The sequence below is a fragment of the Bombyx mori genome, chromosome 8 (assembly GCF_030269925.1).
Source record: "Bombyx mori chromosome 8, ASM3026992v2".
Lineage (NCBI taxonomy): Eukaryota > Metazoa > Arthropoda > Insecta > Lepidoptera > Bombycidae > Bombyx > Bombyx mori.
The window spans coordinates 10,775,444-10,801,941 of record NC_085114.1 but is presented as its reverse complement, the minus strand read 5'-3'; the positions used below and the strand labels follow the sequence as shown (position 1 = coordinate 10,801,941).

At 35.6% G+C, this 26,498-nt stretch overlaps 2 protein-coding genes across 2 annotated transcripts; one reads left to right on the top strand and one right to left on the bottom strand.

Moving 5' to 3' along the window:
• The first annotated feature begins 1,275 nt into the window (after positions 1–1,275).
• Positions 1,276–23,036, top strand: LOC101747007 (probable RNA-binding protein 19). The gene is made up of 15 exons (XM_004932150.5): positions 1,276–1,428; positions 1,499–1,858; positions 2,122–2,349; positions 2,939–3,049; positions 3,427–3,607; positions 5,623–5,714; positions 6,379–6,484; positions 7,057–7,248; positions 18,390–18,551; positions 19,232–19,335; positions 20,561–21,022; positions 21,681–21,883; positions 22,321–22,437; positions 22,599–22,707; positions 22,782–23,036. The coding sequence occupies exons 1-15, from the start codon at positions 1,393–1,395 to the stop codon at positions 22,989–22,991; spliced, it is 2,673 nt and encodes an 890-aa protein (XP_004932207.1). The 5' UTR covers positions 1,276–1,392; the 3' UTR covers positions 22,992–23,036.
• Positions 23,037–23,114: 78 nt separating this feature from the next.
• LOC101747143 (transmembrane 9 superfamily member 3) lies at positions 23,115–26,226 on the bottom strand. The gene has a single exon (XM_004932151.5). The coding sequence runs from the start codon at positions 26,102–26,104 to the stop codon at positions 24,377–24,379; it is 1,728 nt and encodes a 575-aa protein (XP_004932208.1). The 5' UTR covers positions 26,105–26,226; the 3' UTR covers positions 23,115–24,376.
• Between the last annotated feature and the right edge of the window lie 272 nt (positions 26,227–26,498).

Here is a 26,498-nt window from a genome sequence, read left to right as displayed (position 1 = left end):
CTTGCTCTTTGTCTGGGTGTTTAATATCTATATATGTATTTATTTAAAAAACGTATATAAGTATCTATGTCAGGCTCTGTTACCGATAACTAGGGAATCCTAAATTGGGCCCAGTTGACATGTGTGAGTTGTTCCCAATTATTATTAATTATTATTGTTTATATCTAAAGAAAACCTAAAATTACAAAATCAAACAACTTATCTTTACTCATTTTATGAAAAGTATTTTAAATTAATTAAATCTGAACTCCGTAGAAAAAAATAAATAAAAATCAATTTCTAATCGATAGGACAGCTTATTCTTCTCTTTTCTTAATAATTCAACAAATACAAAGTCAAAGTGTATTAAATGCATATGTACAAACGTAATTGAAATCGAAAGTGGGCAAGCATACGGCTCATCTGTCTTCTATGATCACCGTCGTTCATGAATATCAGTAATGCCTAGGAATTACGAAGAGTAGTCTCTCTACTTAACTTTCTCTGAACTGTTTCCAAAGTTTGAATGAAACAGAATATTATATTTAGCATTCAGGAGGAAAGTTTATTTCAGAGTTGGATTCAGAGTGTGCAAAAGATTTTTTTCTTTAATAACGCACTTTAGATTTAACGCATTGTAGTAAGAATCATGTAAACTGTGCTTGAGGAACGGGTGATGGGATAGTGAAAAGAGATTGACTGAATCACCTCAAACAGTTCCTCGGAGCACTCCTCATGGAGTACTCCGAGGAACGACATGGAGTACTCACGATACAAAACACAACATCAAATTTCCTCGCTAGGCCCAAAGGTTTTAGGCCAGGAGTCGGCAACCTTCACCTCTTTGGATGTGAAGTTGCGGCTCTTTAATTCCAATATTACTTTTTTTATTAAAAGAAAAACATTTAAAACTCGTTCTGAATTTACTAACGAGGATTAGGCACCATATTTTAAAACACGATTACCATGTCAGTGAAGTTGTGTGATTTGTTTTATTTTGTCTATTTAGTGTTTCTTCAGGTTTCAATGCTTAATAACGATGGCTTATTAACTGTTTAGTATTTATGAAAGTGCACAAATGTGGGAAAATAAAACAAAGCCGCTGGACGTAACTTCTCGAAATGCTCCAAAAAGTCCACTACTTTAAACAACCACCATTTCACTGAGATTTTCATTTCATTTCATTTCTCATATATTTATAAAAGATTAGATGGTATGGTACGATATGTTTGCCTTTCCAGCTAAAAAATAAAAGTACTACACTGTCAATTTCTTAAACGTCAGCCGTCAAGTCATACTAAATGACACTAAATGTCATAATAAAACAATACGGCGCACGTGTTTATATCTGCAATAATGTTATGAACATTTATAATTAATATTTACGGAAGCCAAATGCATTAAAGTAGAAGAATGTCACGTCTTATTGTTAAAAATTTGCCTAACAAGGTAATTGTTTATTCTTAAATTTTCAGAAAACTATACAAACGTTATTTTATTACAGATTTTATTTCCTCAGGTTACAGTCGATCATCTTAGAGAATTGTTTGGTCAGAAAGGAGAGGTTACCGACGTACAGTTGAAATATACCAAAGATGGAAAATTCAGAAACTTCGGTTTCGTTGGTTATAGAACTGAGGAACAAGCGATAGCCGCCAAAGAATACTTTGATGGCACTTGCATACGTTCTATGAAAATTGAAGTTCAAACATGTGTTGATTTAGGAGATGAGAAAAAACCTAGAGCGTGGAGCAAATACGCTTCCGACAGTACAGCCTACAAGAAAATTCACAAAGATGAAATTGACACTGCCAAGGCACAAAAACAAGAAAGGAAAGTGAAAAAAAACAAGAATAAAATCAAAGAACTTTTGCAGAAGGTATAACTTTATAATAGACCGTTTTGATTATATCAACCACTAGCTTTACAATATTTTATCAAATAGTTGACAATTTTAATCTTACTAGCAAGAGAAACTTGTGTATTTAAGAGTATGAGAAATTTCATAACTTAGCATCTGAAATTAGATGTAATTATGTACAAAGACAGCTATGTATACCTTACAGTTAGTAGTCCATTTATTTATTTATGGAACACGAAAAATCTTCAACCATGACACATAAAATGCATGTTAACTTCCAGCACAAAGATGACCCATTATTTGCTGAATTCATTAATGCACACATCAATGACAAGACTGCATGGATAAAGGAAGCCTTTGAAGATGCTTCAAAATCTGATAATGACAGTGGTGTGGATGAAGAAACTGTTGCTAATGATGCTGAGAAACAGAAGGAAGTAGTGGTAGAAACTGACAATCCAAAAAAGAAGGATGAGAAAGTGGCAAACAAACATATCAGTGATTTAGAGGTAATTCATGCTATAAACACATAACCAAGCAATCTATGCTATAATAACAATCATAATTATGTTAAACATTGAGAACTATTGAGATATAATATGCTTAGTATGAAAATCATACAGCGTCAAATCCAAAGCCTAAAAAAGTTCAATTAAATATGACTACATGTAATAAACATCTAAGTAGCTGTTGAAACTTATGGATAAGATGCAGAGTGTATTTGTGATTAATGATATGTTAGAGTACTCGTTTAGTAATAAATTATATGTTTATTATATATTTTCATTCCTGATGGTAGAGTGCCTTGTGAACCCACACAGGTAGGTACCGCCCTGTCTATATAATAATACATACCAATTTGATGGGTGCGACACTCCTACTATAGACCTCATATCTCAAAGTGGGTGGCGCCATTTATGTTGCTAGTGTCTATGGGCTTCAGAACTACTTAACATCAAGTGGGCCGTGACCTTGTTCTCTTATTTATGCAATAATAATGAAACAAACAACATCCATTACAAAGACAGGTTTATTTAAAACATACCTTCTGGTATAAGTATTTCTGTGTTCAGACTTACACCAGAATGTTCTTTACAGTACATGAAATTATTGATGAAGAAAATCGATAGGAATACAGAAGAACCCCAAACGGAAACAGAGGAAATCAAGCCAAAAAAAGTTAGAAACAGAGAATTGTTCTATGTCAAAGTAAGTACAAATTGATTGCATTAAAACAAAAACAAATAAAAATTACTTTATTCACACAACTTCCACAACATGTTCAGCTTAAAGCCCATTTTCCAAGCTAGTCACTAGCTAGTTACTGAGCTATGGAAGCCAGTACTCCCTTAATGTTAGTATAAATGCATTTAATCAAACTATCTCTAAAACAAAAATAAACATTGTCCTACAAACATATCAAACTAATCTTACAACTGAGAGTTTGTGGAAAGATATTTATACAATTCTTTCTTATTCTTGCCCATGTGCGTTTTATTCTTCTATTAAAATAACCTAAACAAATACACTGTACCAATTTTTGATTAATCTTTTTACCATTAAAGTTATGTTTTATTCGTTTCCAGATAACAGGACTACCATTTAAATGTAAAAAAAAGGACATCAAGGAATTTTTCAGACCTCTTGTACCATTTTCAATAAGACTGCCACTTGGGAAAGGAAAAAAGCTTGCTGGATTTTGTTATGTTGGCTTCAGGACTGAAAAGGAATTGAAGAAAGCCCTGAACAAAGATAAATTATTTATAGGTAAATGTGTAGCTATGATATAGCTCTAAGACTTGTTTTTCACTTATCCTTTGTATTAATATGCTTTGTATTAATGTATTAACGGCCGTCTGGTGTAGTGGTAAGTGACATGGTCACTACACAAGGGGGTCGCGGGTTCGAATCCCGTCAAGGGAAGATATTTGTATGATAAATATAAATGTCTTTTCCAAGGTTATGGATGTATATTGAATATATGTATGTGTATAATAAAAATCTTACATTTATTTCCGTTATCTGGTACCTGTATAGTAATCGGCAAACTTCTTGAGCAAATGACCTTGACTGCGCAGAACCGAATTTTAGATCACTTTGATGGTGAGGGTGAGGCGCGACGGCAGGGGAAATCGTATCGAGCGCGTTATTGGTAGATCAGTCGAACCTTGCGTCCCGCACCGCGCCCTCATTCCGCTTGCTCCCAAAAGTACGCTTGCGTACAGTGGAAAGTCTATCGTTATTAATCGTTAAGTTATTTATTATAATTGCTTGTGGACTTTGTTGCCATTGCTATTTGTTGAGTGTTTGTTGATTTTTTATAAAACATACACTATGCCGTGACAAACTGGTGTAGTACTTAAAAGAAAGGGTAGAAAATTTGTGTACGACGTATATTGCTTCATTATAAAACAGGGGAAGAATGATATGGAAAAATTAAAACAGACTTCGGAAGCAACAAAAACATCAGTGAGTACTGTTAGGTGCATTATTAACGAAACTAAAGGCTCTGGCTTGCTCGCCGCGTTTCGGACTCCGGGTAAGAAAAGATCAGGGAAGAAGAAAGTTACCGGAATGGATAGTTTCGTTCAATCTGTAATAAAAAGATGTAATCATAATAACTACACAACAAGCAGCGAAACTCCGTACCGTAGAAAGGCTTCGAAAATTTTAAAGAAGATATAAATTTTAATGGCTCGGAATGAAGGTTACGACGAATTATGAAAGAGCTAGGCTTCAGATGAAAAAAAGAACAGAAAATAATCGGAAGCTGGTAAATGAAAAAAGTAACATTCGATTACTACGAATCGAATATCTTCAAAAAATAATTAATTATAGACAAAAAAGAAGACCGAATCGACCGAGTTGTAAACTACGCCGATGAGCCCTATGTCGACTCATCACGATGATAGCGACTCGGGTGATGAAAACAGTGATGATGATGATGGTCAAGATTATGATAACGAAAAAAAAATTACAAATACCAGCTTCGCTTTAACTGAACCAAGACCTGGCAACAGCTCTAGTTTTGACTTAATAGAAGGAATATCTATTTTACCCCAAGATTAAATTATTACAATTATATAAAACCTATATGTTTTGTTGATGTTCTAATAAATATATAAATAAATACATATGTTGATTTTAATAATTTAATAGCATTATGACGCAGAGTAAGTAATGTTTTTGCACGTGAGTGTACCATGCGCAAACTTACCCCCACTACGTCAACAAATGCTCAAGAAGTTTGCCGGTTATTATAACACAAGTTCTTTACGAACTTATCACGGGACCAGTTAACGTGGCGTGAATAATTAAATAAAAATAAAAAAAATAAAATTTTGTCCGGCCGTAACATTCTCGGAAATGAAGATAGGTGTTACCACCACAGACCCCTAATATAAGAAATAAAAAAAAAAATACAAAATGAAATATAAAAATGTGTTTAACTGTAATCGATTTCGCTTGGCATGTAGAAACCATCGTCTCCGGTTTTGGCTGTTCAAAGTAGACTAGCTCTTTTCGTGCTGAAAAATTATTTTTTTAGCAACTTGTTATGAAATCTAGAATAACATTATTCCCTTTATGTGCGTGTCAAAAAAAGTGGTAAAAGGATTCACCTGAGAATGGGCAACACCATTCTCATAGTATTTACTAATACTAATACGTTTTACTGTGATTTTCTACATATTAACTACATTTAAAGGATTTTTTCTATCTGCACTAATGAATATTAATAATCTATAACAAACTGTGTATTTCAAACTGATCACTCTCGTTAGGTAATCATCGTCTTCAAGTACATAAATATGAAAACAGAACAAAATTAGCAGCAGAGGAAGAAGAAAAACAAAACACAAAACGAAAACAAGAGGTAAAATAATAAAAGCTTTACATAAATTTAAACAGGGCTTTATGCTTTACTTCTTCTAGCCTTTATCTCACTATGCGGGATCAGGGCAGCTTGTCCTCTTTTTCTATTAAGAGCTATTATAATATATCTGATCTTTGCACCCACGCCCTTCTCTTGCATAAGCTCTTTCACTCCATTCAAGTCTTTTAGGTATATGTATTTCAAAATTAAAATGACTCTATTTATCTATATCTCTATTTACTTAAATCTGTTATTAAATTGTCAGTATCTGATGGTCACGGTTATAGAAGTTGTTCCTAATCACAAAAACTAAAGTTTTTCAAAGGTCAAATTAACACATGACAATAAAAGTCCTAGCTTAAAACTGGCGAAGGCACAGAACAGAAAACAGTGTAGGATATTATAGGGTTAGTTAAAAGGTTATAAATTGGAATGGTGCAGATTTGTGGTGGGGTGGAAGAAGGCTGTCCAATGTTCATGTCTTTCGAAGATATTTTTTGGACAATAGCTCGAAATATCCCGTTAAACATTTTGCTCAGGACCGAAACAGTCGTCTGTCGTCATCGGATGTCAAAAGAACTATCTTGAAACATTTCATTGTATCAAATTAATTACATAATGCTCCTAATAACCTTCACCTTCATATCTTGAGCTGTTTTTTTAGCAAACAAATAACGAAGAAAGTATCGGTGAAAGTGGCAGTATATTCGTAAGGAATCTTCCATATGTGGTGTCCGAGGAAGAAGTTACTCAGCTATTCGAAAAGTATGGTAAGCTATTTATCGTAAATATACTATAAATTGATTGTAGTAGAAACGATTCCGAATACAAAGACGGGCTACAGCCATTTATTCTTTAATGAGTAACGTAAAAATCGATTAAAAAATTATTATAATTAAAAGCGCACAATGTATGGAAATAGTCGTAAGTCCGCATAATAAATGTATAAAACAACACTATCAAATTTAAAAAAAAAACAGCTTGCCTCTAAAGGTCGGATATTGGCATAGTTAGACTATTCATGCTGTAGTTGTCACTATTCATAGTAGTGAAAACATAAGAATATTAAAAACGAAACTTTTTCACAGCACGCAATGTACGACTAACTGTGGTATGGGGAAATTCATTTTACATTACGTGCTCGGGCTCAACAATATTATATTATGCTAAAGGCCGACTACACACCTATATTCGAAGATTTACTATGGCAACCCTTATATATTTGACAGCACAATCACAGTCTGCTATCTCTTCTACATTGTTTATTTATTGGAGAAACGTGGTGTGCGTGTGTTGCTTTAATCTGAAATGCACCGTAATTAACATTTGGGGTACTGAACAGGTCCCCTGACAGAAGTAAGCATGCCCATAGACCCTATTCTGCGCCAGCCGAAAGGTTTCGCCACCGTGACGTACATGATGCCCGAACACGCTGTAAAGGCCTATATGGAGCTCGACGGAACCGCATTCTGTGGCAGAATGCTACACCTTCTGCCCGCTAAAACTCAACACGTAGACTTGGAAAATGATGACGGTATGTTTAATTTTGAATTTTGAAGTCGTCGTGGCCTAACGGATAAGACGTCCGGTGCATTCATGTTGAGCGATGCACCGGTGTTCGAATCTCAGGCGGGTACCAATTTTTCTAATGCAATACGTACTCAATAAATGTTCACGATTGATTTCCACGGTGAAGGAATAACATCGTGTAATAAAAATGAAACCCGCAAAATTATAATTTGCGTAATTACTGGTGGTAGGACCTCTTGTGAGTCCGCGCGGGTGGGTACCACCGCCCTGCCTATTTCTGCGGTGAAGCAGTAATGCGTTTCGGTTTTAAGGGTGGGGGAGCCGTTGTAACTATACTTGAGACCTTAGAACTTATATCTCAAGGTGGGTGGCGCATTTATATTGTGGATGTCTATGGGCTCCAGTAACTACTTAACACCAGGTGGGCTGTGAGCTCGTCCACCCATCTGAGCAATAAATATATGTGGGATCGCGGTGCACAATGAAATTAGCGAATTTGTTAAATTTTATTTAATCATCAGTTCACAAAAATATACGTCTTTTCTTATTTCGTCTTAATCAATCTGTCACTTATACTTCATGCACCATCTGTCATCTGTCAGGTCGGTGTGGCCAATGGTTACACCTAAATATTCCCACACGGCCGTCCTGCTCAGTCGTCTGTCCCAGATGACTCATACTCGACAGCATCAGCGACCCAAGGTTTCATCATATCCGCGGAGCTACTGGTGTGATGGGGTCCTTCACCTTGACCAATCCTCTGGAGATCATAACGGTCGTTCCTCTTCTTTTTCACGACTTCATAAGGTCCTAAGTATCTTGGATGCAGTTTGTAGCCTTGCACAAATTGTGTCCTCTTGATAGCAACAAGATTTCCTACTTCATATTCTCTGGGTTTCCTTCGTCTTCGGTTAAAATTTCTTCTATTCTCATCTTGAATTTTTTGTATGTTCTCCCTTGCTTTCTTCCTCAAGTCTTCTCTTTCATCACAGAAAAATTTAAGATTCTCTTCATTAATTAAATTGTAGATAACTTCATTTTTATTATTAATTTTGACTCCTGTCAGTAATTCAAAGGGTGACATCTTAATGCTTCTTTGAAATGAACCATTTAAGCATCTCTGGATATTACTGATGTGTTTGTACCACTTGGTGGGATCATCTGCTGATAATTTACTTAGAGCATCAATTATTATCTGATGGACTCTCTCAACCTGACCATTACCTCTAGGTTGGCCAGTAGTAATAATGTGATGTAAGATTCCTTCAGTTTCACAAAATTCTTTAAAAGTGTTGGATGTAAAGGAGGTACTTCTGTCACTAATAATCCTCTGTGGTGAACCAAAAGTCTGTTGTTGAATCTTCAGTTTGTCAATAACTTCATCAGTGGACAAAGTCTTTGTTGGGTAAATCCATGTAAATTTTGTGAACCCATTTACAACTGTGAGTATATACTTGTAATTCTTATTTGTTGATGTCAACGGTCCCAAATGGTCAATATGGTAAGTAGATAGTGGTATGTCTCCTTTGTCTATGGCATGCAGAAAACCTTCGGATTTTCCCTTTTTATGTGAAATTAAAATACACTCTATGCAGTTTTCTAATACTGATTTGATCTTATCTTTCATGTTTTCAAAGTAATAGTTTCTGGAAATCAATTCTTCTGTTTTAATTAATCCAAAATGTCCCTTGTCATGATTTTTTCTAATAATTTCATTTTGCATTTTCTTAGGTACCACCATTAATTTTTTTCCATCTTTTATTTTCCATAATATTCCAGCTTCAATCATAAAGTCATCATAATGTTCTTTTTCTAATACCTTTTTAATCAGTTTTATTTTTAGGTCATCATCTTGTGCTCTACGGAGGCGGGCGGTTGTGTCGGTAAGTATAAATATGTTTTCTACAGGTTGTCTACTGAGAGCGTCAGCATGCTTCATTCTTATTCCAGGTCTATGTTCAATAGTGTAATTATATTCTTCAAGCAACACAGCCCAGCGTGCTACTCTTGGAGGTAAGTCTTTTTTCTTTAGAGTTGTTGTCAGAGCAGAGCAGTCAGTGATGACTTTGAAATGGATTCCAAGGAGGTAAACTCTGAATTTCTTGATAGCTTCAACAACAGCTAAAACTTCTAAATAGTAACTATGATACTTCTTTTCTGCAGGTGAAGTCTTCCTACTCATGTAGTAAACTGGATGCATCTTATTATCTTTCAGGTTTCTTTGTAATAATACAGCTCCATAGCCGTCAGCACTTGCATCAGTGTGGAGTTCGGTTTCTAAGTCTTGATTGTAGATCTGCAAAACTGGTGATTGACACAGAATAGTTCTGAGGGTCTCAACTGCCTTCTCACATTCTTCGTCGTAATTGAAAATAACACCTTTTTTCAAAAGGTTGGTTAACGGTCTTGCTATAAGAGAATAATTTTTGATAAATTTTCTGAAATATCCTGTAAGTCCAAGAAATGATTGTAAAGTCTTAATATTGTGTGGGGTTGGAAAACGAGCAACAGCAGTCACTTTCTCTTTTGATGGACTGATTTTACCATCCTCAATGATATAACCCAAATAGTTAATTTTCTTCTGCATAAATTGACATTTACTCCAGTTGAAAGTTAGTCCATATTCTTCAGCTCTGTATAAAACTTTTTGTAACTTCTCAATACCTTCTTTAGGAAGTTTAAATGGCAGGATCAAATCATCTAAATAGGTCAACACCACACCATCTAAGATCAGGTCCTGAAACACATCATTAACAAATCTCTGGAACACAGAGGGTCCAACGGAGAGACCAAAAGGCATTTTTTGAAATTCGAATTGGGCACGAGGAGTCACAAACGATGTATACTTCTGGCTCTCCTTGCAAACATTAACATGAAAAAATCCATTTTTCAGGTCCAATGTTGTAAACATTGTAGCGTCTTTCAACCTGTCTATCTGGTCTTCTATGAGTGGAAGAGGAAATCTCTCTTTAATTATCTTTTTGTTTAGTTTTCGATAGTCGACACACAGTCGATATCCTTTATTCTTCTTTTTTGCCAGTACTATTGGACTTGCAAAGTCTGAATTACTTGGTTTAATTACACCATCCTTTAGCCATTCCTTAATTTGTTTATCTACAATTTCTAGTTCTAAAGGTGATAGACGTCGTGGATTCTGGTACACTGGGGTTTCATCAGTAAGTAATAACTTTAATTCAACTTTGGATTCTTTACAACATTTTCCAGGGTCATATTCTGTCAGTATTTTCTCAATCTGATCTTTATATTTGAAATTTCCTATAATCATTGGTTCCTCAGCCTGATCCTCTAAAATTGTGACTTGTAAAATTCTTTTAGCAGAAATAACACCAGACTTAAAACTGAGTTCTATGTCCTGTAATATTGGGTTCCCTATTATTACATCAACTGGTATTTTGTCATCTTCGATGATATAGAACGTTGCTTCACATTGGCAACCATCAATCTCAATTCTTGGAGTACATGAGCCTCTTGTATGTACCTCACAGTCACCAATGCCTGTCAGGCTTTGTACTAAATCAGGATGGTAGTTACAAGTGTCGCCATGTATTTGAGTAAATGTAGATTCATTCATTAGGTTCACATCATTGCCAGTGTCAATAAGTGATTTTACCATAACATTATTGATCATAACTTCTTTGTAGGGTGCTTGGCTATCATTCTCCTTGTTACATTTTATTTCTAGAGTCTTCTTTATATTTTTGGAACAGTCAGTTGACTTATGTCCAAAGTCATTACAACGGAAGCACTTTATTCCTTTAGAGCAGCCTGAAGATTCATGATCTAGGTCTCCGCAGTTGAAACATCTCTTCTTAGGTAATGGTTTCTTCCATCCAGATGTTGTAGGCTTGGATGTTGTTGATTGATTATAAGCTTTGTTTGACGTTCGACATTTCTTCTTTATTTCAGCATATAAATCAAGTTTTTTCCTAAATTCTTTGATGTTGGAAGCTCCATATAGTATAGTTTTATTCATTTCATTGTCAGGGATGCCATCGATGATGTATTCCATTAGGGCGTCATCTTCAATATTTCCGAGTACTGCTAGTTCTTTGAGTTGCAAAAAATATTGTTGGTAGGTTTCACCTGGTTTCATCTTCCTATTTGATATGGTCTTGTGAATGGCTGCGCTGTTCAGATGTAGTCCAAATTCCTCTTTTAATCCCGTTTTCAAGAGTTCCCATGTAGTCGTACCAGTCAAAGATCTCAGGAACAATTTTGCTGTCCCCTTCAAAAGCCTTTTTGCGTAGATCAGTTTTTCAATGCCCGTCCATTGCATGAGATTAGCGATATCTTCAAAATCCTTTATAAAGGTATCCACGCCGTATGCATCGTCACCAGAAAATGCAGTCATAGATTTTTCTAATTCGCAGAAGGAAATTTGTGGAGCAGGTTCAGCAAAGCATTCTTCATCTTCTTTAGCACCCTTCCGAGGCATTTTACTATCAATAGAATTCTTTGTAAACGTCTTCACGTGAAATTTGAAATGTGAAAATACCCTCACTTTTTCCCGTGTGCGTAGTCTTTGTTCGCAACTTTTGTACACTGATCACCGTTCTTGTTGTCTATTTCGATCCCGGACGAGCCCCCAAAGTTTTGTGGGATCGCGGTGCACAATGAAATTAGCGAATTTGTTAAATTTTATTTAATCATCAGTTCACAAAAATATACGTCTTTTCTTATTTCGTCTTAATCAATCTATATATATATATGTGGGAATATTTAGGTGTAACCATTGGCCACACCGACCTGACAGATGACAGATGGTGCATGAAGTATAAGTGACAGATTGATTAAGACGAAATAAAAAAAGACGTATATTTTTGTGAACTGATGATTAAATAAAATTTAACAAATTCGCTAATTCCATTGTGCACCGCGATCCCACAAAACTTTGGGGGCTCGTCCGGGATCGAAATAGACAACAAGAACGGTGATCAGTGTACAAAAGTTGCGAACAAAGACTACGCACACGGGAAAAAGTGAGGGTATTTTCACATTTCAAATTTCACGTGAAGACGTTTACAAAGAATTCTATTGATAGTAAAATGCCTCGGAAGGGTGTTAAAGAAGACGAAGAATGCTTTGCTGAACCTGCTCCACAAATTTCCTTCTGCGAATTAGAAAAATCTATGACTGCATTTTCTGGTGACGATGCATACGGCGTGGATACCTTTATAAAGGATTTTGAAGATATCGCTAATCTCATGCAATGGACGGGCATTGAAAAACTGATCTACGCAAAAAGGCTTTTGAAGGGGACAGCAAAATTGTTCCTGAGATCTTTGACTGGTACGACTACATGGGAACTCTTGAAAACGGGATTAAAAGAGGAATTTGGACTACATCTGAACAGCGCAGCCATTCACAAGACCATATCAAATAGGAAGATGAAACCAGGTGAAACCTACCAACAATATTTTTTGCAACTCAAAGAACTAGCAGTACTCGGAAATATTGAAGATGACGCCCTAATGGAATACATCATTGATGGCATCCCTGACAATGAAATGAATAAAACTATACTATATGGGGCTTCCAACATTAAAGAATTTAGGAAAAAACTTGATTTATATGCTGAAATAAAGAAGAAATGTCGAACGTCAAACAAAGCTTATAATCAATCAACAACATCCAAGCCTACAACATCTGGATGGAAGAAACCATTACCTAAGAAGAGATGTTTCAACTGCGGAGACCTAGATCATGAATCTTCAGGCTGCTCTAAAGGAATAAAGTGCTTCCGTTGTAATGACTTTGGTCATAAGTCAACTGACTGTCCCAAAAATATAAAGAAGACTCTAGAAATAAAATGTAACAAGGAGAATGATAGCCAAGCACCCTACAAAGAAGTTATGATCAATAATGTTATGGTAAAATCACTTATTGACACTGGCAATGATGTGAACCTAATGAATGAATCTACATTTACTCAAATACATGGCGACACTTGTAACTACCATCCTGATTTAGTACAAAGCCTGACAGGCATTGGTGACTGTGAGGTACATACAAGAGGCTCATGTACTCCAAGAATTGAGATTGATGGTTGCCAATGTGAAGCAACGTTCTATATCATCGAAGATGACAAAATACCAGTTGATGTAATAATAAGGAACCCAATATTACAGGACATAGAACTCAGTTTTAAGTCTGATGTTATATCTGCTAAAAGAATCTTACAACTCACAATGTTAGAGGATCAGGCTGAGGAACCAATGATTATAGGAAATTTCAAATATAAAGATCAGATTGAGAAAATACTGACAGAATATGACCCTGGAAAATGTTGTAAAGAATCCAAAGTTGAATTAAAGTTATTACTTACTGATGAAACCCCAGTGTACCAGAATCCACGACGTCTATCACCTTTAGAACTAGAAATTGTAGATAAACAAATTAAGGAATGGCTAAAGGATGGTGTAATTAAACCAAGTAATTCAGACTTTGCAAGTCCAATAGTACTGGCAAAAAAGAAGAATAAAGGATATCGACTGTGTGTCGACTATCGAAAACTAAACAAAAAGATAATTAAAGAGAGATTTCCTCTTCCACTCATAGAAGACCAGATAGACAGGTTGAAAGACGCTACAATGTTTACAACATTGGACCTGAAAAATGGATTTTTTCATGTTAATGTTTGCAAGGAGAGCCAGAAGTATACATCGTTTGTGACTCCTCGTGCCCAATTCGAATTTCAAAAAATGCCTTTTGGTCTCTCCGTTGGACCCTCTGTGTTCCAGAGATTTGTTAATGATGTGTTTCAGGACCTGATCTTAGATGGTGTGGTGTTGACCTATTTAGATGATTTGATCCTGCCATTTAAACTTCCTAAAGAAGGTATTGAGAAGTTACAAAAAGTTTTATACAGAGCTGAAGAATATGGACTAACTTTCAACTGGAGTAAATGTCAATTTATGCAGAAGAAAATTAACTATTTGGGTTATATCATTGAGGATGGTAAAATCAGTCCATCAAAAGAGAAAGTGACTGCTGTTGCTCGTTTTCCAACCCCACACAATATTAAGACTTTACAATCATTTCTTGGACTTACAGGATATTTCAGAAAATTTATCAAAAATTATTCTCTTATAGCAAGACCGTTAACCAACCTTTTGAAAAAAGGTGTTATTTTCAATTACGACGAAGAATGTGAGAAGGCAGTTGAGACCCTCAGAACTATTCTGTGTCAATCACCAGTTTTGCAGATCTACAATCAAGACTTAGAAACCGAACTCCACACTGATGCAAGTGCTGACGGCTATGGAGCTGTATTATTACAAAGAAACCTGAAAGATAATAAGATGCATCCAGTTTACTACATGAGTAGGAAGACTTCACCTGCAGAAAAGAAGTATCATAGTTACTATTTAGAAGTTTTAGCTGTTGTTGAAGCTATCAAGAAATTCAGAGTTTACCTCCTTGGAATCCATTTCAAAGTCATCACTGACTGCTCTGCTCTGACAACAACTCTAAAGAAAAAAGACTTACCTCCAAGAGTAGCACGCTGGGCTGTGTTGCTTGAAGAATATAATTACACTATTGAACATAGACCTGGAATAAGAATGAAGCATGCTGACGCTCTCAGTAGACAACCTGTAGAAAACATATTTATACTTACCGACACAACCGCCCGCCTCCGTAGAGCACAAGATGATGACTTAAAAATAAAACTGATTAAAAAGGTCTTAGAAAAAGAACATTATGATGACTTTATGATTGAAGCTGGAATATTATGGAAAATAAAAGATGGAAAAAAATTAATGGTGGTACCTAAGAAAATGCAAAATGAAATTATTAGAAAAAATCATGACAAGGGACATTTTGGATTAATTAAAACAGAAGAATTGATTTCCAGAAACTATTACTTTGAAAACATGAAAGATAAGATCAAATCAGTATTAGAAAACTGCTTAGAGTGTATTTTAATTTCACATAAAAAGGGAAAATCCGAAGGTTTTCTGCATGCCATAGACAAAGGAGACATACCACTATCTACTTACCATATTGACCATTTGGGACCGTTGACATCAACAAATAAGAATTACAAGTATATACTCACAGTTGTAGATGGATTCACAAAATTTACATGGATTTACCCAACAAAGACTTTGTCCACTGATGAAGTTATTGACAAACTGAAGATTCAACAACAGACTTTTGGTTCACCACAGAGGATTATTAGTGACAGAAGTACCTCCTTTACATCCAACACTTTTAAAGAATTTTGTGAAACTGAAGGAATCTTACATCACATTATTACTACTGGCCAACCTAGAGGTAATGGTCAGGTTGAGAGAGTCCATCAGATAATAATTGATGCTCTAAGTAAATTATCAGCAGATGATCCCACCAAGTGGTACAAACACATCAGTAATATCCAGAGATGCTTAAATGGTTCATTTCAAAGAAGCATTAAGATGTCACCCTTTGAATTACTGACAGGAGTCAAAATTAATAATAAAAATGAAGTTATCTACAATTTAATTAATGAAGAGAATCTTAAATTTTTCTGTGATGAAAGAGAAGACTTGAGGAAGAAAGCAAGGGAGAACATACAAAAAATTCAAGATGAGAATAGAAGAAATTTTAACCGAAGACGAAGGAAACCCAGAGAATATGAAGTAGGAAATCTTGTTGCTATCAAGAGGACACAATTTGTGCAAGGCTACAAACTGCATCCAAGATACTTAGGACCTTATGAAGTCGTGAAAAAGAAGAGGAACGACCGTTATGATCTCCAGAGGATTGGTCAAGGTGAAGGACCCCATCACACCAGTAGCTCCGCGGATATGATGAAACCTTGGGTCGCTGATGCTGTCGAGTATGAGTCATCTGGGACAGACGACTGAGCAGGACGGCCGTGTGGGAATATTTAGGTGTAACCATTGGCCACACCGACCTGACAGATGGCAGATGGTGCATGAAGTATAAGTGACAGATTGATTAAGACGAAATAAAAAAAGACGTATATTTTTGTGAACTGATGATTAAATAAAATTTAACAAATTCGCTAATTCCATTGTGCACCGCGATCCCACATATATATATATATATATTGTAATGAGGCAGGGGTGATGTTCATACTTAGATGATTTTGATGAATGGCGATGAAATGGATATGAATGAGGCGATAATGTGATAGAATGATATTGGTTTTGGTTTGAGAGTTAAATGGCGGTGCTTTATACTATAGTGGATCCATCCTCAGCAAGCGTGAGAAGACCTTTTCTTGTTCTTCTTCACATGTGGTAGTGCTAACAATACCAACCTTCTTATTGTGGCCGCCGAAAACTACATACCCGATCCAGACGACCAAATGGTAAACAGTCGCCGTCGCCTTAAACATGTCATTTCGGACCGCCCGATTCGCTTTTGGGGAGTTTTTCTTCCAAGCAGAGTCACCGTTATCGTCGAACCCGTCGAATGCGACGCAGGGTTCGTCATTAAAACCAACCCGCTACATAGGCGGCACTGAAAATTTCGGGAATTAACGAAGTGACACAACATTACTATTTAAAAATGTATTTATTGCTTTTCGAAGTATTCTCCGCGAAATTTGACACATTTTTCCATACGATGGAACCAATCATTGAAGCAACCATTCTATTCGGAAGTTGGGGTCTCCAAAATGGCCGTTTTGTAGGCGTCCACAGCTTCTTCAGGTGATGAAAATCTCTGTCCACGCAATTTATTCTTTATTTTAGGGAAAGTATAGAAATCATTAGGGCTTAGGTCGGGGCTGTACGGCGGATGGTCTAATAATTCTATGTTTTCTTGCTCTAAAAACTCTTTTGTTCTGTGCGCGGTGTGAGAACTCGCATTGTCGTGATGGAGGATGATGCGGCGGTTGCTGTTCTCTTTACGGAGTTCAGAAACGACCTGTGGCAAACAAATGCTAGCATACCATTCTGCATTAACCGTTCTTTGTCCCTCAAGAGGAATAGTCGTAACATGGCCGGTTTTGGAGACAAACGTGGCCACCATTTTTTTTGCAACACTCCGTGAACGAACAATTTTTGTTGGCTTTAACTCATTTTCGAACACCCAAACTCGTGACTGGTTTTTTGTTTCGGGTTCGTACGCGTATATCCAGGATTCGTCACCTGATACAATGTTGTATACAGCATTTGAGGATCCTGCGTGGAATCTTTCGAAAGTTCTGACGCACCGAGTAACGCGAGCCGCTTTTTGCTCTTCACAGAGCGAATGCGGTATCCATCGGGAAAACAACTTTTTTACACTTAGTTGTTCATGCAAGATTATTTGTATTTGACTCATGCCAATGTCTACAGTTGCCTGAATTTCGCGGTATGTCACATGTCGATCTTCCTCAATCAGCTTACGCACAGCATCAACGTTTTCTTGGGTGACTGCAGTTTTTAGACGACCTTGACGGGCATCATCACTGAGCTTGACACGTCCACGTTGAAACTCAGCAAACCAGCGACGGGCTTCATCACCAAATGCAGAAATCATCCGGTCAACACACTGTTTTTGTGTTAAACCACTTCGAAAGTCATAATAAATCATCGCTCTTGAATTTTCTGGAGTCAATTCCATTTTTTCAACGACTAAACAAGTTTGACAAAACTACGTGACAAGACCGAGAATCTTTTTTTAAATAAATAAATGGTATTCGGTTTTTAAAACCAAGGAGTTTTCAATTAAAAAGATTTTAATATGACAGGAACAGTGGAAATATTCCATTCCCGATACTTTTAGTGCAGCCCTCGTAATACAGCCCAGTGAGTTCTCGCCGGATCTTCTCAATGGGTCGCGATTCCGATCTGGTGGTAGATTCAGCGAAGCACTGCTCTTATTATGGTAGACGTTAGTAAAGTCTCCCAGGCTGAGCCCCGTGAGATTGCCTACATTTTCGGTGAAGCTGACCTAACCTCTTGAGGTTACTAGCAATAGGTAGACAAAAACAATACAAATTGTGATCGTAGTCATTACGGTCGAATTTCGATCAGTTAGCGAACGAATTTTTTTGTTTAATGCAAATTATATTCTTGTAATATTTTTTTCGCGCACACTCTATGTATTTAATTTGTCTACTCAATCAACAACTTTCCCTTTATTTACGCTTGCCCAATTAATGTTTCCATTACAAATACATTTTAGAGGGCCTGTCGTTCAAAGAGAAAAAAGAGAAGAAACTGAAATCTCAAGCTAAATCTTCACATAATTGGAACGTACTATTCTTGGGTGGGAACGCTGTGGCGGACGTAGTCGCCGCCAATTACAACACGACCAAAGAACAGTTATTGAACGATGACAATAAAAGTAAGTACAATTGACGCCTTCAGCTCGAACGCTAGAAGCAGGCTTAGGGACCCCAGTAACCATACTCTTTGACGAGTTCGACGAGCAACCTAACCCATGCATCATCCCGCCGAGTTTCTCGCCGGATCTTCTCAGCGGGTCGCGATTCCGATCCGGTAGTAGATTCATTCGCGAAGCAGCTGTTGTTAGGTCTCTTTTGGAGGCGCTCGGGCAGCTGTTAGCAAATCCCACTCCTCCTGTCCCGGTGAAACTGGAAAAGTCTCCGGGCCACCAGTAATCCCTCATTCATAAAAAAAAAAGTACCATAAATGTACATATAACCACTCGAATACTAAATTGTATTGTTATCAGTAGATACTATTAGTATACAATTGAATATGCAATTTCAAAAAGGGCACATCTCTGAAAATGTAAAATGTTCAGGAAATGAAAAAAACTGATTATTTTCTAAAGCAGTGTAAAATTTAAAATATTAACTCTTGAGATATATTTTAGTGTTAATTAGCAATTGAAAATTACTGGAATTATTATAAAATGGGTGTAGGTAAGTCTCAAAACTACATTTATATGAAAAAACGTATTTAACAAAATATGCGGCATGTGCTCTTTTCGAAATTGCATATTCAATTAGAGAAACATTATGTATTTATGTGTATTAAATTTCTTACGATGGCAAATAGATATGAGTGCCGCTGTCAGATTAGCGCTTGGCGAAACACAGCTGGTATCTGAAACGAAATCATTCTTGGAAAGCAACGGAGTGTATTTGGATGCCTTCAATCGGGTAAGACTAAAACTTAAAAGCTGTATTTTTTTATTGCTTAGATGGGTGGATGACCTCACGGCCCACCTGATGTTAAGTGGTTACCGGAGCCCATAGACAACTACAACGTAAATGCCGCCACCCACCTTGAGATATGAGTTCTAAGTTCTCAGTCACCTATAGTTCCAACGGCTGCCCCACCCTTCAAACCGAAACCACCCGAAACGCATTACTGCTTCACGGCAGAAATAGGCAGGGTTGTGGTACCTACCCGTGCGGACTCACAAGAGGTCCTACCACCAGTAATTACGCAAATTATAATTTTGCGGATTTGATTTTTATAACACGATGTTATTCCTTCACCGTGGAAGTCAATCATGAGCATTTGTTAAGTGCCTATTTCATTAGAAAAATTGGTACCCGCCAGCGGGATTCGAACACCGATGCATCGCTAGATACGAATGCACCGGAAGTCTTATCCTTTAGGCCCCGACGACTTCAAACTGTAGCAGCACCGTTGTCATATTTTAAAATTCGATATACCGCAAGCCTGACGCTTAATGGAAACGAACAAATACATACGTCAATAGGACTTAGCCTGCGAGAGAATGAGATAGACTACTTCTACACTCAGTTCATTCATAATTGAAGACATGAGTGGATGAAGGAGTTAAGTACCATTTTTAAGATTTTTGTGTTTTTACATTGAATGAAGGTGTTATGTGCATATAAACCATATTAGAACTTAAAACTCCGGGTTTAAAGGCTATTTTTAGAAATTGCATTTTGAAGGAAGAAAAAGTACAAGTAACAACTTTGTTGCCCGTTTTCTCAAAATTAAATCATATCCCCTTCGTCCACTCATGTCTTCAATTACTAAATATTTATGCAAAGTTCCACCTTAAGTAAATGATTACCGCGGCCTACAGACACCGGCAATATCGTTACACCACTGATGACCTTTAAAAAACAAGTTATTATTAATCTTTTAAATTGTTTTGTTGTCTGGTATCTTATCTCATAAATTTTGTGATCAAGAAATTTCATAGTATTTAATAACGGCTAGAAGAAACTTTATTCTCTTTATTTATAAGATTAATTTATAAGATGTTCTGTATTATAAAAATTAAATAATTCATTGCGTCTCCGAATCTCGACGCAACATCATAAACAATAGAATACTAATATAATAAAAGTAATAACATACCAAAAAGAACACAAATGCGATTCATTAAACACATTACAGCCAGCAAAAAAACGATCAAAAACTTGCATATTGGTTAAGAATTTGCCCGCCGACACCAGTATAGATGAAATCCGAAAAATGTTTGAGAAGCATGGCGAATTGGCGCGATTTCTAATGCCGAAACATGGACTGGCCGCACTAATAGATTTCATAGAACCATTCGAAGCGAAAAAAGCGTTCAACAAACTAGCGTATTCGCAGTTTAAAAGTGGACCTTTGTATTTAGAATGGGCACCCGAAAACGTATTCGCCAAGTCTGCAAAGAAATTAGATCCAGATACAAATAATAAAGTAGTTGAAGATACAGAAAAAGTTAGTCAAAACATACAATCAAACGAAGTCGAAGATCGTAAAGAAAATGTTTCTCAGGAAACTTTAATCGTCGAAGGTGACCCGGAAAAAGACACGATGTTGTTTGTGAAAAATCTTAATTTTAAAACCACAGAAGAAACATTAAAATCGGTATGTAACAAATCAGTTTTAGTAACAAATTAATTATCCATTGGAAAAATTCTGATATCAAAATCGCTGAAGCCTAGCAACGTTCATTAATCATTTCAAACAGCTAGTTATCACTAAAAACGTTTTTTAATTAAACTTATCTGACATTACTCGCGATTCTTCAAATTCCATTAATCAGAAACTAGGCCATTAATTACGTATATTAAATTCTCGACAATGTCCTTCAGGGTGTATCCATACATTATTCTGTATTACGTCCTAAATTGGCCGAATTTATAAACTTGCGCAACTAGTAGGGCCTGTTAGGAGCACCTTAGGAAATCAGCATCCTATTTTGGTCGCACAGCATCAAGTCATACAATCTGGTTCGAAGGGTAAAGCAGTCCTTACAATATACTTGCAAATTCAACCTATTAACTCGAGATGTCTTTGAATCGCTTGACCCGATCAAAGCAATAAGAAGTTTGCTTGCTTATTCCTGCCGCAAAAGCAGCCACACTTCTCAATTTGGGGGGTACAAGCCACATTCCCAAGTAATCGAGTTTTCTTTTCTTTTTTTTATTGCCTTTGTAGCCAGAGGAGCATACGGATACATTGTATATTTGATACATACCCAAGTGGTTACAAAAAAAAGGAATATGAGAATTATTTTTTTCAGCATTTCTCAGTTTGCGGAAAAATACATAATGTAACAATAGCAAAGAAGAAAGACCCTAAAAATCCAGGACAATTCCTTTCAATGGGCTACGGATTTGTGCAATTCTACAGGAGAGAACACGCAAACGAAGCACTTAAGTTACTGCAAAGTTCTACTTTAGATGGAAAAACATTAGAATTGAAACGTTCTGAAAAGGGAAACGCGTATGTTCAAAATGATTATTTATGATTTAACACCTGATATTTTGTTAGTGATTGAAATTTATTTATGCTGTGTCCTATAAGGGCACACCACTCCATCTCTTCTCGTGGTTGTCGTAAAAAACGTACTACTAGAATCACCGGAAATTGGCAGTGGCTTTCTCTAGAGTATCGAGCCAGCTTAATGCGATCGTTGGTAGAGCATACTGAGAACCCGCACCTTTTGCCTATTTCTGCGAAGCAACCATGGCTTTTGGCTTGATAGGATGGAAAGCAGTTACAACTAAGGTTTGGTTCTCATATCTCAAGATTGCTCCACTCAAGTTGTGATATGTCTATGGGGTCCGGTAACACCAAATGGTCACCCATCTACGAATTAAATAAATAAACAAAATATTTTCTCAATTCCATTTTTAATAATTACACCCCTTTGTGAACAGGAATGACATTGCGTCTTCAAAAAAGAGCAACAAAACTATAGAACAAAATGGAACGAAAATATTAATTCGAAATGTTCCTTTCCAAGCAAACAAGAAAGAGCTACACGAAATTTTCAGGTAATAATACAAAAACATACATTTACTAATTATGAAATTACGATGTTTTAACTGATATAGAATTACGAGTAATCATACTATCGCATTAATATTAGATTGTATTACAGTGTTCGGTCTTATCAAGTAATAACATTCTGTTCAATTTATCAACGTTTCCACAGGGCTTTTGGTGAAATTAAAACATTAAGACTGCCAAAAAAATTAACAGCTGGTTCAGACCAACATCGAGGTTTTGCTTTTGTGGATTATCACTCAAAAGCCGATTCTAAGGTATTGAAAGATCGTAATAAAAATATTCGAATACAAATACATTGTGTATACTTCAAATTATTTTTCTTTTGTAGAGTGCTTTTGATGCTCTATGTCAGTCAACTCATCTCTACGGCAGACGGTTAGTGTTAGAATGGGCAGACCAATCTGACGAAAATGAGGATATCGAATTGCTTCGAAAGAGAACCGCACAATCATTTAATGCTAAAAGCCCAGTTGGCAAGAAGTCTAGAAAGGGTGCTGTTGATGTTGAAGAATTTGTTGATGGTGGCAATGATATATAATAATAAAATTCATTTCATTTAAGGTGATATAAATACATGATACTACATTTTTGTTTTATTTTTAATATTCAAAACATGTGTATTATTAATTAAATTCTTAATTATAAAAATAAATAAAGCAAGTGGATGGCATAATTTATTAACATCAGATTGAAACATGATAACTAAAATTTAAAGTACTGTTTAAAAATCTAGTAAAGTTAGAAATATAGTTTGTTTAAGTCATGCATGACTAACTTAATTAAAATAAAACGTTTTTATTTTTACTTGTTATAACATAAGACTGTGTCACTGAAATAAAATATCAAGTCACACATACAAAACATTAATCTATTAACAAAAGGACATGTATCCATCTATATCCTAATTTAACATAATCATATTCTTAAATAGTTGAAAATATTTACACATGAACTATTAAAACACATAGGTAGATGATATTGTAACCTTTGCAAACCTAGTTCTTAGAATTGCTTTACATTTTACACAAAAACAAATTTATTTAGTCCAAAAACAAGGTTATTTTTATTTCATAAATTATTTAAAATACTTTAAGAATAATTGGAAACGGTGTTCAAAGCCGACACATTTCTTTATTTTTTGTTGCCCATGCCTGAAACTCCATATATTTTTCAGGGGATCTTTTCCAAATCAAGTCACCTCAAAAATGTTTCCTAAATCCTACATCATATTCTGCTTGAATGTTTAAAATAATTTACTGACACTAGGCACCAGCTTGGCTGCGCCTGTGAGATTGCCAAGAGTTGAAAAACCCACTTGGTGTAGTGGTTACCAGAACCCATATTCATCATATGATGCCACTATGACAAGTATTTGCGATGTTATAATAACAAAAATTAAATTTTTTTGGTAGTTGTTTGTTACCAGAAGTATGGTTTTTATTTTCCATAAAATAAAATTTCAAGTTTATGTTCATTCTGCAATAGATTATTTGATTATTTATGATAAACAATACTAATTAATTTTCAAATTTAACTACAGGTTGATTGAAATGGTACATACTCTCTATACCTAAAGTGTAATGTGATTAATAAGAATTATATGCAAGGATAATTAAATATAAAACAGATAGGGGCCAGTTAAAAATAGTGATAATTACAATAGTATTGCTTGAGTTAGCAACCATATTAAAAAAATCTACACATTTAATTTTAATATTGACTGTAGGAATGTGAACTGTCACATAGCAGTAATTCCTAAATGCAAATATTGCAATAATTATTCAATAACCTAAATAACATAATAAGTAACATGTACTATATGCTACTTAATGAAAAAATATTGCTATATTCAACATTTCAGAATGAAAATTTTGTTTCATTCATTAATGCATTTATCATAATATTCATTTACAAATCAATGGTTTAATCAATTTTTACTGTAGAGTAAATTTTACGTACAAATATGCTTGTGCCTACATAGCCAACTGTCCCACAAATAATGCCTAAAGCTAAACTGAACAAAGCCATATAGCCAAAATAAAATGTTGTTTGAAATAAACCATACATCTTTGTTTTAAACAAGAAATAGTAAAATGAATATAAATACACATAAACTGCAGTGCTCCCTGCAGATAAGAAACTGGTCCACTGCCAGCGGTAATCTTCAGCATTCAACAAGAAATAAGTACAAACAATAGTGACACATACAGTTACAATCATCAATATTAAGAACACTAGCAACATAAACCCATACACATAGTAGATCTTGTATGCCCAGAATGATGTAAAGATAAAGTACATTTCAATAAAGATAGATCCAAATGGTAATACTCCTCCAACAATAATGATTATTAGAGGTTCCATAAACCACTTCTTCTCTGGAATAGGCCTTGGAACTGCATTGATTCTACAAGGGTAATCTGGTTGTCCAGCTAAATTCCTTCCAAGTACCGTTCCAACAAGAGTTAATGGTAAAATCACAAAAGTGCAGATAGACATCACAGCAATCATACTGCCAAAAGGAATAGCTCTAGAAGCATGATAGTACATAGCAATAAAGTTAATAAAAAAGGCAGTCCCACAAACTAAGACTGGTAAGAAAAATGCTGACAACAACATTTGTTTTATCCACAATTTACCACCCATTCGAGAATACAGGGATCCTCCAAAATAACCATTGACTGGTGATGTAGCTGCATAAATAAAGATTGCAGTTGATAAGAGTGAGCCCCTTTCAGTATACAATTCTCCAAAAATAGTGAAAATAATAACTGCCAAAGTTACTACAGTCAATTGATAGCCAGAACCAACTAATGCTGAAAATAAAGATAAATGTGGTACAGGTCTGAATACATCCCCATGAACCTGTTTCCAACCATATTCATCACCTAGATCCTTTTCCAAATCATCAAGATCATCATCTTTGGAATATCTAGCATAATCTTTTCGAAGAGTTCTCATGAGTATCATAGAAACAAGACCAACTAAAAATATAACCATCATGAAGCTATTGAAAATACTGAACCAATGAATTCGGTGTTGAAAAAAGTTTGGATCTAAGTACTTATCAAATCGATCTTCAAAATTTATGTTGCTCTTCTTCCAGTTAACTTCATATGTAAATGGGATCTTTGCATCAGGACTAAGCCGTTCTTTGTTTTCTGCTGTAAGGTTGACTTCAACAATCCTGTTTCCATTATACCCAATGTCAAATTTCTTGTGAGTCCAGATGTAAAAATGGTCTCCATCAATCTCACCTACAGTGCCCCATATTGGCAGATCGTCTATATACATTTGATACCAATAATGGTTTTTGACAGCATAAACGAAAGCTTTGTAAGTTTGATCGTTGAGTTCGATGGCACAAAATTGCTGCGCCGGCACATTTTCCTTAAACGTAATATCAAGACCGCTGAACTCCAATTCGACGCCTTGTAGAGCTTCAGATAGAGTTTCATGATAATGTCCAATAGTGACTTTAGTGCCAACGCAAAACGGGAGCGAAAAATAGGCATATGTCTCTTGTCGGTTATGGTACGGACCCACGGTGTTCATCCAAAGCACTACTTGTTCTCCATCTTTATAGGAATGTGTGTGTTCATCGCAATGAACTATAGTCCACATTATAAACAATATATATAAAAATTTCATTTTTACACGCAGCAATGTAGCAACAACAGTTTAATTCACTATTAAAATAAACATAACACGTATTACCAAAACGCCTAGTCGACCTAACATAGATTATATACATGGCTAAGTTTTTAAATTTAATCCCTTTCTTATCAGGCAATGGGACCAAAGCTCATATATTCAAAATTTTTCTAAAATAAAGCCAATGACACCTTCCTTGTCTGTAAAGTGGTTTTAATTTACTTTATTTAAGTTCAAAATAATTTTAAGAAGACTAAATGTTGGAGTTTTAATATGAAAGCAATGGCAGGCAACACTTGACACATGTAAGGTTACAGATTTTGAATATTGGAATTATTTTAAATGTTTAAAACAAATAATTGTCTTCTCGTCAGTGAAGACAATGACTTCT

What these genes read in the sequence shown, in the direction of transcription:
- LOC101747007 (XM_004932150.5), top strand. Translation starts at nt 1,393, where the DNA reads ATGTCACGTCTTATTGTTAAAAATTTGCCTAACAAG. An exon ending in TTAAAAATTTGCCTAACAAG is followed by an intron (nt 1,429 to 1,498) that starts GTAATTGTTTAT and finishes TTATTTCCTCAG; the next exon opens with GTTACAGTCGATCATCTTAG. An exon ending in AACATATCAGTGATTTAGAG is followed by an intron (nt 2,350 to 2,938) that starts GTAATTCATGCT and finishes TGTTCTTTACAG; the next exon opens with TACATGAAATTATTGATGAA.
- LOC101747143 (XM_004932151.5), bottom strand. Translation starts at nt 26,104, where the DNA reads ATGAAATTTTTATATATATTGTTTATAATGTGGACTATAGTTCATTGC.